The sequence below is a fragment of the Saimiri boliviensis genome, chromosome 7 (genome assembly GCF_048565385.1).
Source record: "Saimiri boliviensis isolate mSaiBol1 chromosome 7, mSaiBol1.pri, whole genome shotgun sequence".
Lineage (NCBI taxonomy): Eukaryota > Metazoa > Chordata > Mammalia > Primates > Cebidae > Saimiri > Saimiri boliviensis.
In genome coordinates this window covers 15082018-15100129 of record NC_133455.1, presented here as the reverse complement: position 1 = coordinate 15100129, position 18112 = coordinate 15082018, and the positions used below count along the sequence as shown (strand labels likewise).

Sequence of the window (18112 nt, the reverse complement as noted above, 5' to 3'; positions counted from 1 at the left end):
GGCTCACACCTGTCATCCCAGCACTTTGGGAAGCCAAGGTGGGTGGATCACCTGAGGCCACGAGCCTGGCCAACATGGTGAAACCCCGTCTCTACTAAAAATACAAAAATCAGCGAGGTGTGGTGGTGCACGCCTGTAATCTCAGCGACTCTGGAGGCTGAGGTAAGAGGACTGCTTGAACCCCAGAGGCAGAGGCTGCAGTGAGGCGAGATGGTGCCACTGCACTCCAGCCTGGGTGACAGCAAGATCCTGTCTCAAAAAACAACAACAAAAAACACTTTTGGCCATGCACAGGGGCTCACACCTGTAATGCCAGCACTTTGGGAAGTGGAGGCAGGAGGATCACCCGAGTTCGAGTTTGAGACCAGCCTGGCCAACATGGCGAAACCCCTTCTCTACTAAAAATACAAAAATTAGCCGGGCATAGTGGTGCATGCCTGTGATTCCAGCTACTCAGGAGGCTAAGGCAGGAGAATCACTTTAACCTGAGAGGCAGAGATTGCCATGAGCCAAGATTGTACCACTACACTCCAGCCTGGGCAACAGAGTGAGACTCCATCTCAAAAAAAAAAAAAAAGAAAGAAAAAGAAAAACTTTTACAGGCTGCCTTGTGAAAGGACTTGAACAGACATTTCTCCAAAAAAGGTATACAAATGGCCAACAAGCACATGAAAATATATTCAACATCATTAGTCATTAGGAAAATGCAAATCTAACCCATAATAAGATACTACTTCATATCCACCAGGATGGCTATAATTTTAAAAATGAAAAATAACAGAAGTCATTAAGGATGTAGCGGAATTACTGGATTGCTGGCGGGAATGGAAAATAAATGGTGCAGCCACTGTGGAAAACATTGTGGTGGTTCCTCAAAAAATTTAAAATAGCATTACCACAGAACCCAGTGATTCTGCCCCACGTATGTACCAAAGAATGGAAAACAAGAACTCAAACAGATACTTGTATACCAATGATCGCAGCAGCATTACTTACAATAACCAAAAGGTGGATATAAACTAAAAAATGTTCAACTTGATAGATGAGTAGATACACAAGATGCCGACTATCCATCTAATGAACTATTGTTTAGCCATAAAAATGAATGAAGTGCTGATACATGATGAACCTTGAAACTGTATGCTAAGTGAGACACAAAATAACAAATAATATATTATTCTACTTCTATGAGGTACCTAGAGTATCAAGTTCATAGAGAAAGTAGGATGACAGTTACCATGTGCTAAGCCAGGGGATGGGGGTACAGGGGAGTTATTGCTTAATGGATACAGACTTTCTGTTTGAAACAAAAAACGCTTTTGGAAGTTGACAGTGCTGATGGTCAGACAACATTATAAATGTACTTAAGGCCACTGAATTGTCCACTTAAAAATAGTTGAAATGGGCTGGGCACAGTGGCTCATGCCTCTAACACCCAATGCCGCTTTGGGGACGAGGTGGGAAACTCACTTGAGCCTAGGAGTTTAAGCCTGGCCTGGGCAACATGGCAAGACTCAGCCTCTAAAAATTAGCTAGGTATGGTGGCGTGCACCTGTAGTCCCAGCTACTCAGGAGGCTGAGGCGGGACAATCACCTGAGCCCAGAAGGTTTTTTGGTTTTGTTTTCTTTTGGTTTTTTGTTTTGTTTTGTTTTGCTTTTTGAGACAGTCTCGATTTGTCGCCCAGGCTGGAGTGCAATGGCACGATTTTGGCTCACTGCAACCTCCGCCTCCTGGGTTCAAGCCATTCTCCTGCCTCAGCCTCCCAAGTAGCTGAGATTATAAGCACTCACCACCATGCCCAGCTAATTTTTGTATTTTTAGTAGGGAGAGAATTTCACCATATTGGTCAGGCTGGTCTTGAACTCCTGACCTCGTGATCTGCCTGCCTAGGCCTCCCAAAGTGCTGGAATTACAGGTGTGAGCCACTGCACCCAGCCAAATCCAGAGGTTTAAGGCTGCAGCAAGCTGTGATCACGCCACTGCACTCCAGCCTGAGCAACAAACCAAGACCATGTCCCAAAAAAAAAAAAAAAAGTTAAAATGGTAAATTTCATGGATATTTTACCTAATAAAAAATCGATTTTTAAAAAACCATGTAGGGCGAGCCTGATGAGGTAGCACTCGCCCTAAATCTGGACACCAGGCAAAGATGGGCCTGAACGACTTCTTAAGGGTCCCCCTCCCATTACAGCATAGGCTTTTCAGACACTCAGACATCAGAGTTTTTAACTCTTCACCATGCAAGCTTAAGATAACTCCAGAAGCTGCAAGGCCCAACCCCATAACTGGTACTTTGTTATCCAACTTAAGAGTTGAGACGTGGTTTAAATACTAAGGCCTGCCAGCCACTGATGGGAGATGAGTCGTCTATGGGCAAATTCGAAGATTCAGACTGAGTGTCGGGAATCTTGCTCCCTTCTGTCACCTGCAGCCTAGCGGGTGTGCCACTATCCTATACAAGCCTTCTATGGGTTTTTTTCTTCTCATACTTTGCTATGTTGGTCCCCTGCCTGTCATACACCAGGGGCTCCGCTAACTTATACTGAATAAAGGAATGATACATGCAAGTCCTGTACCTCCGCAGATGCACGGCTGAAGCACCCGTACCTCCCTCCTGCCAGTCTGCAGTGGGAATGTCCATCAAATATTCTAAAGTCAATAATTACTAAGAATTTGCGGTTGGGCATAGTGGCTCATGCCTGTAATCCCAACACTTTGGGAAGCCAAGGCGGGTGGGTCACTTGAGGTCAGGAGTTTGAGACCAGCTGGCTAACATGGTGAAACCTCATCTCTAGTAAAAATACAAAAAAACTAGCTGAGCGTGGTGGTATGTGCCTGCCATCTCAGCTACTGGGGAGGCTGATGCAGGTGAATTGCTTGAACCCTGAACCTGGTACATGGAGGCTGCAGTGAGCTGAGATCGCACCACTGCACTCCAGCCTGGTGAGAAAGCAAGACCCTGTCTCAAAAAAAAAAAAAAAAAGGAAGAATTTGCCACGTGACAGGCACTCGGCTCTACTCAGCTTCTGAATGCATGATTCCATTTAATCACATTAACGATCTCATGTAAAACGATCGTTTTATTTTATTTTTGAAACAGGTTCTCACTCTGTTGCCCAGGCTGGCACGCAGTGGCACGATCATGGCTCATTGCAGCTTCTACCTCCCCGGGCTCAACTGATCCTCCCACCTCAGCCTCCCAGGTAGCTGGGACCACAGGCATGCACCACCACACTCGCCTGATTTTTTATTTTTTGTAGAGACGTTATCTCCCCATGTTGCTCAGGCTGGTCTCGAACTCCTGAGTTCAAGCAATCCTTCTGCTTTGGCCTCCCGAAGTGCTGGGATTACAGATGTGAACCACAATCCTGATTTTATAAACAAGGAAACTGAGGCTTGGAAAGGAGAGATCATTTGACACAGAGTTACCTGAACCAAACTGGAACCCAAACAATCTCACTTCAGAGCTCAAGCCCTCCTATTAGTCTATTTTGCTTCAAGCACCCATTTGAATTTCAGGGCATCCGGTTATTATTTCTGAGTCTTGATCTCACTTTTCTGGTTCAGGGAAATCGAACACATCCATCTTTGGAATGCATCCACTGCTTTAATCAATGGCTGCCTGGTAACTCTCAGGGGATCAGATTTTTAGCCCTCATCAAGATCAAGATTTCTATTATGGCAAAACAAAGAAAGCACTTCAGTGCTTAAAAACAGCTCTACTCCATAGCAATATACATTTTATTTAATTCAGTGTATCTAAAATATTATCATTTTAATATGTCAATATAAAAATAAGGCTGGGCATGGAGGCTGATGCCTGTAATTCCAGAATTTTGGGAGGCTAACGCAGAAGGGCTACTTGAGCCCAGGAGTTCGAGATCAGCCTGGGCAACATGGCAAGACTCTTACCTCTACATAAAATTAAAAATTAGCCAGGTGTGGTAGCATGTACCTGTAGTCCCAGTTACTTGAGAGGCTAAGGTGGAAGGATTGCTTGAGCTCAGGAGGTCGAGAGTGCAGTGAGCCGTGATTGCACTCCTGCACTCCAGAAGAGAAAATAGAAATAGAATAGAAAATAGAAATTATCAATGCAATCTTTCACATTTTTTTCCTTCACACTAAGAGTTTGGACTGAAGGTGGTGGCTCACGCCTGTAATTTTAGCATTTTGGGAGGCCAAGGATGAAGGACCGCTTGAGCTCAGGAGTTCAAAGCCAACCTGGGCAACATAGTGAGACTCCATTTCTTTTTTTAAAAAAAAATAATTTTTAAGAAAACAGTTTGGAATCTCCCACCTATTTGACACGAACAGCACATTTCAAGTAGGACTTGCCGCATTTCCGTTGGTAAACAGCCATATGTGGCAAGTGGCCTCCATACTGGAGAGCTCAGGTCTGAAACATCTCCCTCTCTTTCTCTCATCCTCCTCTGTCTGCATGAATGCCCTACTTTGTTTCTATCAGTCCTCCACTTCTCTTGAATAATTGTCATCCATAATAGTCACCAAAGAAAGCATTTTAGCGACAGAGTAAGTATTCCATCATCGTGACTGTCATTAATCCTATGGCTGTCACCTCTAATCACATCATTACCACTAACGCCTACACTTCCCCTTCGCCCTCCGTTTCTTCTCATCTGTCTCTCTTCTCTTCCAGGCCACTTCACCTTTGGGGAGTCCACAGGACAGCAGTAAACCTCTGTCCGTTCCTGTGTCTGCAGCTGCCTTACTTGGGCAGTTTGGGTCAAATCGGTGACTCTGAACCTCAATAAACCCGCTTATAGAGGAGCAGCAACCACGCTTGTGGTCACGACCCACTGGAGAGACATTCCAAGCATCACAGAAACCCTGCTGAAGAAAATCGTTCTATTTTTTACCTTCTTCTCCTATTTTTGTCCCTTTTCCCTTTCCATCCCTCAGCTTCTCCAACCTCCTTCCTGGATGCCACGTGTCTCCTGCCCTCCTCAGCCTCTCAACACCTTCCCTGTTCCCACACCCAGAGCAGCACATGGTGGGCAAGAAGGAAGGCCAGGCCCTATCCCCTCTTCCCAACAGTTAGGACCACAGAGGTGGGAGCCCAGGAAATGACCCCTTCTCTGGCAGGGGGTCAGGGGAAAAACTTCCTAGTTTTCTACTCATTGAAAGGAGATGAATTACAAATTCCTTGATAGAATCCATTCCTGAACCCAGAGGGGATAGAGAACCCTTTAGACGTAACATTTACCATGACTTAGAATTGTGAGTTACACACACACACACACACACACACACACACACACCTCTTTATGAACACAAGGAAAAAGCCAGATCCTCACAGGCAGACCACAATTTTTTTTTTTTTTTTTTTTTTTTTTTTTTTTTTTTTTTTTTTTTTTTTTTGCGATGGAGTCTCACTCTTTTGCCCAGGCTGGAGGGCAGTGGTGCAATCTCGGCTCAGTGCAACCTCCACTTCCTGGCTTCAAGCGATTCTCCTGCCTCAGCCTCCCCTATAGCTGAGATTATAGGCACATGCCACCATATCAGCTAATTGTTTATATTTTTAGTAGAGACGGGGTTTCAACATGTTGGTCAGGCTGGTCTTGAACTCCAGACCTCAAGTGCTCTGCCTGCCTTGGCCTCCCAAAGTACTGGAATTACAGGTGTGAGCCACCGCACCCAACCGAGGTTGACCACTTTGTGCAGAAAACCAAGTGCTCCCCATCACCGCAAGTACCCGGGTCCTTCCCAATTAAAAACAGTAAAGATCACATTCTGATCTGAGACAACAGCCTCCTTAACCCTGAGCTCTTAGACATCAAAACACTCACACCCAAAAAAATAAGATAAAATATGTGCCTGTGCTGCGGCGATGGGGAAATGAACCCTTCCCACACTGCTGATGAAGGGCAACTTGGCAAAACCTATGGAAAGTCCTAAACTTTGGCATATCCTTTGATCCAGCAGTTCCATTCGAGAAGCTGAAAATAAGAATCAGCCACAAGGACATCCACTGCAGCATTGTTACAATGATGGAAAATAAGCACCTGACAATAGAATTTTGGTTAAAGAAATGATGGGGGCTGGGCACAGTGGCTCATGCTTGTAATCCCAGCACTTTGAGAGGCCAAAGCAAGCAGATCACTTGAGGTCAGGAGTTTGAGACCATCCTGGCCAATGTGATAAAACCCCATGTCTACGGAAAATACCAAAAAATATATATATATAAATTAACTGGGTGCAGTGGCATGCACTTATAATTCCATCACTTTAGGAGACCAAGGCAGGTGGATCATAAGGTCAGGAGTTGGATCATGAGGTCAGGAGTTCAAGACCAGCCTGGCCAACATAGTGACACTCCATCTCTACTAAAAATACAAAAGTTATCTGGGCACGGTGGCACACACCTGTAATCCCAGCTACTCAGGAGGCTGAGGAAGGAGAATTGCTTGAACCTGGGAGACAGAGGTTGCTGTCGTGAGCAGAGATCACACCACTGCACTTCAGCCTGGATGTAGGGCCTTATTTTGAGACTCTATCTCAAAATGAAATAAAATAAATAATGGTGGGGCATCCGTGTCATACGATGCAGCCATTACAAATAATACTTCGTATAGATATATAGAAAAAATAAGACCTAGTATTGAATAAACCAGTAGAGTATCATAAATAATAATCTATTGTATACTTCAAAATAGCTAGAAGAGAATAATCTGAATGTTCTCAGCATAAAGAAAAGAAAAGCGTTTAAGGTGATAGATAGCCCAGTTATCCAGATTTTATTAATATACATTATATGAAAGCATGTAAATCTCACATGCACCCTGAAATTATGTACATCTATTCTGTATTAAACACTAAGACTTTAATAATTTGAAAAATTGTTCATGGTCTATTAAATGAACTTCATATCTCCAGCCTTTCTCAGAGCTCCAAGCTCACACATCCAACTGTCTACCTGACAAATATAACCTGTCAAACAGGACTTGACTGTCAAAGCCAATCTATTCCACCTCCAGTCTTCACATTCAAACAAGGGGACCTACGTTCTCCCAGCGCTTAAGCCAAACACCTAGGAATAAGCTTCGATTCTTGATTCTCCTTCACCTCCACATCAGATTCATCAGCACCTTCCATATACTTGACCTTCTGAATCCGGCCACCTGCCCCATCCACCGCACAGCAATCACACCAGTCAAAAGCACAGTCATTGAAGGCTTAGACTTCCACAATCACTCCCAACTTGTCTCGCTGCTCTCATTCCTACCTCCTACAGTCTGTTTACCCTGCAGCAATCAGATCATTTAAAAACATAACCCCTGGTTCAAAGGGCTTCTGTCACAGAACAAAATCCAAGGCTGGGGATGACAGCTCACATCTGTCATCCCAGCACTTTGAGAGGCCAAGGCACGAGGATCACTTGAGCCCAGGAGTTGGAGATCAGCCTGAGCAACATAGAAAGACCCCATCTCTACAAAAAAAAAATTTTTTTAAAGTAGCCAGGCATGGTGACGCACAGTTGCAGTCCCAGCCACTCGGGAGGCTGAAGTGGGAGGAAGGATTGAGCCTCGGAGGTCGAGGCTTCAGTGAGCCATGACGGTGCCACTGCACTGCAGCCTGGGTGACTGAGACCCTGTATCAAAAGAAAAAAAAAAATCTGAGTACCATAGCGTCTTGGCAAAGCCCTGTATGACCAGCTTCTGTCTCCCACTGTGTCCCTCCTCATCCTCCCCCTGCCCACTCCCTGCACCCAACCACAGTGGTCTCCTCGGGGTTCCAGTAACATGCCAAGCATGTTCCCACCCAAGAAGTTTGCATCTGCTGTTCCCTCTGCCTGACACACTCTTCCCCCAAACATTTCATGGCTTGCTTCCTCAAGTTAGCAAAACTTCGAAGGAGCCTTTGTTGATCATCCCATATCTTTTTCTTCCTCTCCCATGCTCTCTTTGTTCTGGTAGCTGTGGTATATTGTGACATCAGAGCGTTCATTAGGCCCCCAGTAAACTACACCTCCTGGAATCCATGACTCTGGGCTTATCCAGGTAACATGCTCTGCCCAAGAGGACATGAGCAAAAGTTGCAGAAGCAGAGGCTTGGGAAGGGCTTGTGCACTGGGGCCTGTCCTCTGAGAACGCCATTGCTGCCACTGTGTAAGAGACCCGGGCTATCCTGCCAGACAGTCATGCAGCAGAGAGGTGAGGCACCGCAGCCAACTACCCGCCATGTGAGCAGGGCCATCAGATGAACTCAACCACAAGTGAGCCAGGCAAGATCTGCAGAACTGGCCAGCTGAGTCCATACCTAACTGTAGGCACCTGAGCAAATAAATGATAGCAAAACAAAGCCACTAAGTTTTGATGTGGCTTGTTCTACAGTAACACGTCACTGACATGACAGCTTACCATCAGCTGTGGCAGAGACTACCAGCTATTCAGCAAATACAATTTTTTTTTTCTTTTTGAGACAGGGTTTGGCTCTGTCACTCAGGCTGGAGTGCAGTGGCGCAATCTTGGCTCCCTGCAGCCTCCACCTTCTAGGCTCCAACCATCCTCCCACCTCAGCCTCCTGAGTAGCTGGGGCTATAGGCACGTGCCACCACACCTGACTAATTTCTGTATTTTGGTAGAGATGGGGATTCACCACATTGCCCAGGCTGGTCTCAAACTCCTGGGTTCAAGCAATCCTCCCACCTTGGCCTCCCAAAGTGCTAGGATTATAGGCGTGACCCACCACATCCTGCCTATTCTCTTTTCTTCCTGAACCCACAGCTAAACTTCATTCTCCATCTTCTTTGCAGTGTTGTGACTAAATGCTAGCTAAGGGATGCAAGCAGAACTGATGAGGGCAGCTGTGGGAAATAAGGCTTTATCTTCTGTGCACTTTCTTCCCCTTTTAGATGCACCAGTGATAATGCTGCAGAGGGGAAGGGGTCTGCAGCCTGAGACAGTGGCCCACCACCCACCAACCAAGAACACCCTCCTTGGACCATCTAGTGAACAAGAAAAAGACTTCTACTGTACCAAAGCCATTACACATTTAGGGGTCTATTTCTTACAGTCTGTCTTAATTAACATACTAACCTTGCAGCTTCTCCAACCAAGATGGGAGTCTATTTTCCCATCCACTAGACCCAGGCTGGCCACGGGACTTATATTATCTCACAACTGCAATGGAAGTAACATTATGTGATTTCCAAATACCAAGACTCCTTGCCACTTTCTCTCTTGCTGTCTAGGAATCCTGGACACCTGTAAGAAACCCAGGTTATCACACTAAGAGGCTGCACAGAGAGAAAGTCTCAGCTTTCCTATCCTCCTCCCTTTCCACCAGCGGAAAGTGGCCACGTGAGTGGAGCTCAAGCAAGACCAGTGAACCCTCCAGCCAAGCCCAACCTACATAATCAGGAAAATAACTAATTGTTGTCTTAAGCCCAAAGTTTTCTTAACAAAATTAAGTTTAAAGACAGTTCATGACATAGCAAGAGAAAATTGAGATGGAATATATGAAGAGCAAAGAAATGATAGGGGCAGAGCATGATGGCTCATGCCTGTAATCCCAGCACTTTGGGAAGCCAAGGCAAGAGGGTGGCTTGAAGCCAGGAGTTGAAGACCAGCCTGGGCAACAAAGCAAGACACTGTCTCTTTAAAAAAAATTTAAGGCCGAGCATGGTGCCTCATGCCTGTAGTCCCAGCACTTTGGGAGGCCAATGCAGGCAGATCACTTGTGGTCGAGGGTTCAAGAGTAACCTGGCCAACATGGAGAAACCCGTCTCTACTAAATATACAAAAAAATTAGCTGGGTGTAGTGGTGCAGGCCTGTAATTCCAGCTACTTGGGAGACTGAGATAGGAGAATCCTTGAAGCCAGGAGGCGGAGGTTGCAGTGAGCCGATATCGCACCATTGCACTCCAGCCTGGGCAACAAGAGCGAAACTCCATCTCGGAAAAAAAAAAAATTAAATTAGCTTGGCACAGTGACATGTGCCTGTAGTCTCATCTACCCAGGAGACTGAGACAGGAGGATCTCTTGGGCCCAGAAGTTCAAGCCTGCAGTGAGCTATGACTGTACCACTGTATTCCAACCTGGGTGACAGAGCGAGACTCTGTCTCTAAAAAAAAAAAAAGAAAAATGTATAGTTACATAGCCACAATACCCTTGCTATACAAGAAGATTCCATACTTGTCCAACTCCAACTCCAAATATTTTTTCCCCTTGCAATTTAACTAAAACAGAGTCCAGCTCAGAACCACCTCCACTTGCCCAGTGCTTTCCTGTGCTCGTGTCACTTGCTCACCTTAGGATGGTCTCTGTCTTTCAGCGTTTTCCCCACCCCATCCATCCTAGAGCCTAGGGATTAGCAAGCTACAGCCCATGGGCCCAATCTGACCCATCACCTGAGTGTTTTGATTTTTGAGACGGAGTCTCCCTCTGTTGCCCAGGCTGGAGAACAGTGGCACGATCTTGGTTCACTGTAACCTCTGCCTCCCGGGTTCAAGTGATTCTCCTGCCTCAGCCTCCTGAGTAGTTGGGATTACAGCCACCCACCGCCATGCCCCTACAAATTTGTGTCTTTTTAGTAGAGACGGGGTTTCGCCATGTTGGCCAGGCTGGTCTCAAACTCCTGACCTCAAGTGATCCATCTACCTCAGCCTTCCAAAGTGCTAGGATTACAGGCATAAGTCACCATGCCTGGCCACCATCACCTGTTTTGTAAGGCCCAGAAACTACAGTTTGCACCATTGTAAACATCAAAAAAAATCAACAAAAAAATATTCACGGCATGCAAAAAGTATATCAGATTCAAGTTTCAGGGTCCATAAATAAAGCTGTATTAGTAAACTGCCCCGCCAGGTCGGGCGTGATGGCTCACACCTATAATCCCAGCACTTTGAGATTTTGAGGTGGGCAGATCACTGGAGGTCAGGAGTTTGAGACCAGACTGGCCAACATGGCTGGTCTGAAACCCTGTCTCTGTCTCTACTAAAACTAAAAAAATTAATGAGGTGTGATGGCACAGGCCTGTAATTCTAGCTATTCAGGAGGCTGAGGCAGGAGAATCGCTTGAACCGGGGAGGCAGAAGTTACAATGAGCCAAGATCATACCACTGCACTCCAGCCTGGGCAACAGAGACCCTGTCGCAAAAGAAAAAGAAAACCGCCCCACCCATTCATGTATGTACCACCCATGGCTGCTGCATGCTACAGCAAGTCGAGGAGCTGTGATGGAAATTGCAGGGCCCACAAAGCCTAAACTCTTTACTATCTGACCCTTTCTAGAAAAAGTTTGCCAGTCCCTGCCAAAGGCTGCCATCCAAGGCAGGCGAATCACTTGAGCCCAGGAGTTCAAGACCAGCTGGGACAACATAGCAGAACCCTGTCTCTATTATAAAAATACAAAAAAATCAGCCAAGTGTGGTGGTCCACACCTGTAGTCCCAGCTACTCAAGAGGCTGAGGCAGGAGGATCGCTTGAGCCCTGGAGGTCAAGGCTGCAGTGAGCCATGATTGTGCCACTGAACTTCAGCCTGAGTTACAGAGAGAGACCCTGACTCAAAAAACAAAACAAAAAAGCATAAATACTTTTTTATTGTATTCATTCCAAAACCTTTGAAGATTTCTACCTCCTTCCTCAAAGGGATGAAACTTGGTTGGTCTGACTTTCAAATCTTCAGTTGGATCCCAGAAGTCAGTGGCCTAAATTCACTTCCCGTGACAGGCTACCAGGTACTCTCCATTCTGGACAAAATGGTCTCTAAGCTGCCCCAAGAAGGCATTCTAATAAGTTCATCTGGTTTGCTGTTCTTGTCCAGCAAGCTCTCCCGCTTTGCTGCAATCTAAACCCTCCTCATCCTTCACTCCACTCCAAATCCCCATTTCCCCAATGAAGAAGGTTTCCCTGCTTTGCCAAATGTTTTCCCAGGTGTAGTCTATAGAAAAATCCCAAGAGAAATCCTTGGCCCGGGTGTGGTGGCTCACACCTGTAATTCTAACACTTTGGAAGCCCAAGGGGGGCAGGTCAGGAGTTCAAGATCAAACACGGCAAAAGCCTGGCTCTACTAAAAATACAAAAATTAGCTGAGTGTGGTGGCTGATGCCTATAATCCCAGCTATTTGGGAGGCTGAGGCAAGAGAATCACTGGAACTCAGGAGGCGGAGACTGCAGTGAAACAAGATTTCACCACTGCACTCCAGCCTGGGCGACAGAGCAAGACTCCGTTCTATCCTCTCTTGAGGGCCTAATACACATAGGTAGCATATTAAAGGCTCTGAGAAGTCCTGCAGTAAAGATGCCTATTTCCCTTTGCTTAACACAACCCTTCCCAAACTTATTAATATAGAATTTGTTTTGTCCACAGAACACTTACTGACCACCAGCATTAAGTACAGTGCCTGGATATCAACATTTGTTGAAAGACTGAAAAACGCTAACATCCCACAGAATCAGGGTTCTACAGAACGTAGTTTGGAGATGCTACTCAAGCTCCTCCTTCTCTCTGATCTGAACTGCTCCCTTCCACATCATCTCATCAACACCATGTAATGCCAATCGTGATCATCAGTACAGCTGTCATTCATTCAGCACCTGCAGCCACTCTTCAAGACAGTGCTGGACCCTTGAAAACATCAGTTCTTTCAAACCTTATAACATCCTCTGAAGTAGGCAATGTTATTTAATTATTGCTGTTTTGCCAAAAACTTAAAACTATAAATCAGAAAACTTAAACCACTAGCCCAAGATAAAGTAAAGAGAAAAGCTAGAATTCACAACTATATCAGTCCGACTCCAAGCTCATGAACTTTCTTTTCCACCAAAATATCTTCTGATAATATCCCATGGCTGCCACCGCTGGCTGCCCACTTAGTTAATATCGATTTGTGCCTTCTTCCACACTGGCAGAGCCCTGATTTTGCATGGAGCGGCAACATGTCATTCCAGGCAATGGATCCTGATCCATCTAAGCCGATCTGGTGCTGTTCTCACTTCCCAACTCCCAGGCTCCCTTGCAGCTAGGACTCAATTCGGGCCAAGAAGACATGAGCAAATATCATCTGCAAGGTGGGGAGGAAGAGATGTCCTGAGGAACCCTTTATTCCTTCACAATCACCAAGTCCTCCTCTTTTCTACCTTGAACCCAGATGTAATCACTGAAGCTGCAGGAACCATCTTGCAAGCACAAGATAAAAGCCATGAGAATTCCCAAAGACATCCATCCTGGTAGTATTGACCTACTGAGCCAACCAAAGCAGCTGCATACCTCCAGAATTCTTGTTACACGAAGAGAAACCATTATTTGCTTTACCATTATGATTGGGTTTTCCATTTCATGCAGCTGAACGCATTCCTAATGGGCCCACACGCTGTCCCCCAGTATTATTTACCACTTGGACTTTGCCATTATTTCACATACACATTATTATATCATGAAATATGTTTCTTGAAAGCCAAGTCCACCTTGCATATTTTTGTTTCTACAGCACATGCTAGTAAATGCTGTTTAGTATGCCTGTTTTCAGGGACAGTCTATTCAATTTATTAATTGCATTAGTGTTAGCAAGCAGTGAGCTATTTCACCGTTAAATAGCTGAAATAGCACATCTTTCTCCTAATGGATTAGCATCTCAAAGTGTCCATTTGAAAACATGTATCAGAAATACCTGGACTGTTTATTAAATACAGATTCCTTGGCCCTCTCGCTAATCCCAGCTAAATTAGAATCTCTGGAGTTAGAAGCTGTGAGTCTGCATTTTAACAAGCACCCTCATATGGTTTTGATATATAAAATTAGAAAACTCCATGGACCCAAATACTGGGGTTGGCTCGAGTTGGTGGGACCCTGAGTTACCAGCCCCTCTGCAACCTTCCCTGGCCCTACAAACCTGGGAAATAGAAATTGGAATAATTGCTCAAGATTATTCCCTGGGCAAGATGGATGAAAGTGGTTGGCATGCTCTGTAGCATACTGGGACGAGGGAACTGAAAACAGATGCATTTCCTACAACTGCAACTCCCCCACAACCAACGCCTCCATCCCCCCAGTTTAAAAGGAAAACCACTATGCAGAAAGAAGGTAATGCCCACTGCGGCACATCCCCATCCAGGAAGCTCTCAGGGGATGGAGTATGTTCGAAACAAGAAAAGGAAAACTTCAGAGAAACTTACACAGGAATGCACAAACTAGCATTTGGGACTCCTGACTCAGAGGAACAGAAGAGAGTTCAGGTGGCTTTTGTGAAATTATTTATTGACTGCATGCAGGTCTGAAGAGTCTGCTCTTGGCCCTGTTCAGGCAGAGACAGAAGGCTGGATCAGAACATGCCACACTTTCTCTTCCAGCAGCAGAGCTCCAGCCTTATCTGCTCTCCCAAGCTCCAGGAAAGGCAATACCTGTGCCTCCCAATGCAATTCCCACTCTCCCGATACACCTTGACATTGATCTTATTTCACCCCTGAGGATCATATTTCCAGATGACAGGTGCACACAGACATGTATCCTAAGGTAGCAAAGAGCATTCTCATTCTCTCTCTCTCTCTCTCTCTCTCTCTCTCTCTCTCCTTTCAAAGGGATGACCTCCTGCATGTTGACATCCAGGCAAATTTAAAGTCACAGAAGAAAAAGAAAGACCCAAAAGTGAACCAAAGAAAAGCATCCATCCAGGCTAGAACAGGGGCAGGAGAGCTGCAAGATTCACTAGAGATTCACGAGTTCAGGCCTTGGAAACTCACGTGCCAGAAGCAAGACGAACGTCTCAGCACTGCTCATACCCACTCCACCACAGGGGGAACTCCGTTTCTCCCAGCCCCACTGCCCCCACCCTCCGCACGTGCCAGCTAATGGGAGTTCCCAAATTTAATCAACCCATGTGTACAGCTGGGTCGCTTTAAGACAAGGAAGTGAGTTGAAGCCTTCAAACATTTTGAACAATGAGGATGTCCAATGATATCGTGGACACCAGGCATCTGGCATTTCCTAAGGCTCTTTAAACCTTCCTCCTTTGACCGAATGGCCTTCAGAAAAAAATAATTTCTGCCATCTTCTGAGTAACTTTGCATCCATCCCTCACCCCATCCCACTCCCCCAAAAAACTGTTTCAAACTCCCCCTCAAGTTCTGCCGGAGAGAATGTTACAAGAAGCCGAGGATAACTCCTCCTCCCGGACCCCTTTCCTCTTTTCTCGCAGTCCCACTGAGAGTCAGGAGTATTCTCCCACACCACCTATGTATGCTGATTGAGGCATATTTTTTTTTTCCTTTTATACGTTTTAGGCCTGCAAGAGCTCACTGCATCAAAATGATTTGATTGGAAATGGGTAGCTCCATGGGGATTTTTTTTTTTTCATGCATCTTGCCTCCTGACATGTATATCACTGATTTAGAAAAAAAAAAAAAAAAAAAAAATCTAAGGAGCAAAAGGAGGGCGGGGAAGAAGGCCGAGAAAAGAAGAGGTCTACACTGACAGCGGCTCCATTCTGCGAGCAAAAACCACCTTCTGACCACCTGCAGAATGCGCAAGGTCACGTGGGTTCTCTGCAGCTCCTTAATGTATTACCCCGCACACAAGCCCCCGTGGCATATAAACAAATCCACAAGCGGAAAAAAGAGAGAAGTCCCTCCTCGGCGAGGAAGCGAATGATAACAGTCACAGCCGCAACAATAATAATAAATAAAGAATAACAATTACTACTACTACTACACCACCCAGCCAAGCGCAGACGACAGCAGCACAGGAAAAGAATATCCAATGCAGGCTTTGCAAGGAGAGAAATCACCGAAAAGCAAACCGTGCTCACCTTGCTTGCCCACACCACCATCCCCAACCCCCAATAAACAGAATCCGAGGGGAAGGGGACCGTGGGGAGAAAGGAGGGGGACAGAAGGATTGCTTCTCCCTCCCCACCCCCCGTAGGCAACACCTACCTCCAGGGTCCGGATTTCTTTTTGTGTGAGGTCGTTGGAGGTAGCACATTTGGTCCTAAGCCCTTCCAGGTTGGAGATGCTCAAGTCTATCATGTTTTGGACCAGTTCGCACTGCTGTAAGGCTTTTTGCAAACTCAGAGGCTGCTGCTCCTCGCTTTTCGTCATGTTTTCCTCATCCATCGCTTGCTCTGCAACCCCCTTCCCCTCCTCCTCCTCCCAGAGAGAAAAAAGGGGGGGGGGAGAGTAGAGGTAGCCTACCCCTCCGCCTCTCCAACCACTGCGACTCCTCAACAATGTCTCATGAAGAAATCCAACATCTCACACAGGGTTGAGGGGGTGGGAGTGGGAGGAGGGGACAAGAGCCAAAATTTATTATTTTATTTTGGGGGTATCAAGCGGACTCCATTAGAATGTCTCCTCTCTCTCTGAGTCTCTGGTCCCTGAAAAGGACAGATGCTGTTTCTCAGAAGCAAACCAGGTGATGTGATGCTGTCTGTACACTTAGGGAGAGGGAGGAGGAGGAGGAGGAGGAAGAGGAGGAGGAAAAAGAGGAGGAGAAGGAGAGGAGGAGGAAGAGGAGGAGGAGGAGGAGGAGAAGGAAAATAGCGCTCACTCTTTACACACCGGCTCCTTGAAGGACAAAATTATATATTTTTGGCTGGCTGGCTTTTATGTCAAAAAAAATCTGGTTTGCCCCCCTCCCAGTTGCAGGGACACGGCATGGTCCACGGTTGGGAGTGCTTTAGCGCGTTCTCAAGGTGCTGTCTGCATTGCTCCCGTGGCTGCGGCGGCTACTGCGGCTGGCTGCTGTCTCCTCCCCGCGCTGCTGCTGCTGCTGCTGCTGCCGCCGCCGGGCTCCGGGGGTGACGGTTGCTGCAATCGCTCCTGCCTCGCTCCACACCGACATCTTGCCTGTCAATCAAAGGGCGGGGGGAGCGAGGGAGCGCCGGAGAGGGATGGAGAGCGAGCGAGGGACCTGCCGGGGAGCGGGTTGGTGGAGAGGCGCCGTGCGCGCAGCCGCCCCAGCCGGGCCCCGGCCCCGGCGCGCCAGGGACCCGCCGGAGGAGGCGGAGGAGGAGCGTGCAAGCTCGCGCACCTGGCCGGGGACAGGGCCGGGGGGCGGGATTTCTAGGGGCTGCGGAGCTCGCGTGGCAAAGTGAAATTACTACCGGGAGTGCGTGCGAGCGAGCGAGCGGCGGGCGGGGGCGCGGGGACAGCGCGCGCCTCGGGCCCAGCCTGCTCCCGGGGGCGGCGGAGGAGGCAGGGAGTGTGCCCGAGCGTGGAGGCTGGGCGAGGGGGCGGGGAGAGGGATTTGGGGCGGGGAGCGGGTGGGGGCCACTACTCCGGCACCGCTCTCGCGAGACCGGGCCGGAGAGCAGCTCAGCAGGTGCGCTCCGGTGGGAGCAGGTGTGCGCCCAACTTTAAAACCCTCGGTGCGCGCTGGAGAGGCGTCGGCGTGAACCTGGGCACGTCCTCTCTGTCTTTGGCTCAGCTGTGTGTGTGCCTTTTTTTTTCGTTTGTCCTTTCTTGTTACTGGGGAAAAAAATAAAACGAACCTGATGATCTTCCGTGAATTGCAGGAAGCTGCCTCCTGGGCTTGGTACTCTGCCCCGCCCTCATGGCTTTCCGTTTGGAGGGGGAAAGGGCCTTTGCTTTATTCTGGGTATTCCCATGTCCTACAAGGGTGTGCGTGGCCTGACCCCATCATATCTAACTGACGTTATATCAGCAAATGATAGCTCCATAGTTAAGATTGGTTTTTAGCTTTTGAAATGGTTGGAAGCGTGGCGCGGTGGCTCACACCTGTAATCCCAGCACTTTGGGAGGCGGAGTCAGGAGGATCACTTGAGGCCAGGAGTTTGGGACCAGCCTGGGCAACATAGCAAGACCCTGTCTCTGCTAAAAATTCAAAAATTAAAAATGTAAATAAAATGGTTGGAAAAAATCAAAAGAATATCTTGTGACACGTGAAAATTACATGAAATTCACATCACTATGTCCCCAAGTAAAGTTTTGTTGATACCACCACCCATCTGTTTATTGTCTGTGGTTACTTTTGCCTTGTAAAGCGGAGTTGAGTAGCTGCAGCTGAGACCAGTGGCTCAAACAACACCTGCAAGACTTACTGTCTGGCACTTCACAGAAAAGTTTGCTGACTCTTGATTAAATCTTTGTACTCTTGTGTCCACTGTACGCAGAACACGCTTCACCCTAATCCTTT

At 47.0% G+C, this 18112-nt stretch overlaps 1 protein-coding gene across 3 annotated transcripts in view; it reads right to left on the bottom strand.

The window, feature by feature from the left end:
• The window catches only part of KSR2 (kinase suppressor of ras 2), a 532721-nt gene extending 515565 nt beyond the window's left edge, over nucleotides 1-17156 (bottom strand). For all 3 annotated transcript variants that reach the window (XM_074402180.1, XM_074402181.1, XM_074402182.1), the window contains exon 1: nucleotides 15892-17156. In XM_074402180.1, coding sequence (XP_074258281.1) covers nucleotides 15892-16071 — 180 coding nt within the window. In that variant the 5' untranslated portion in view covers nucleotides 16072-17156. The remainder of the gene's footprint in view (nucleotides 1-15891) is intronic.
• Nucleotides 17157-18112: the final 956 nt, after the last annotated feature.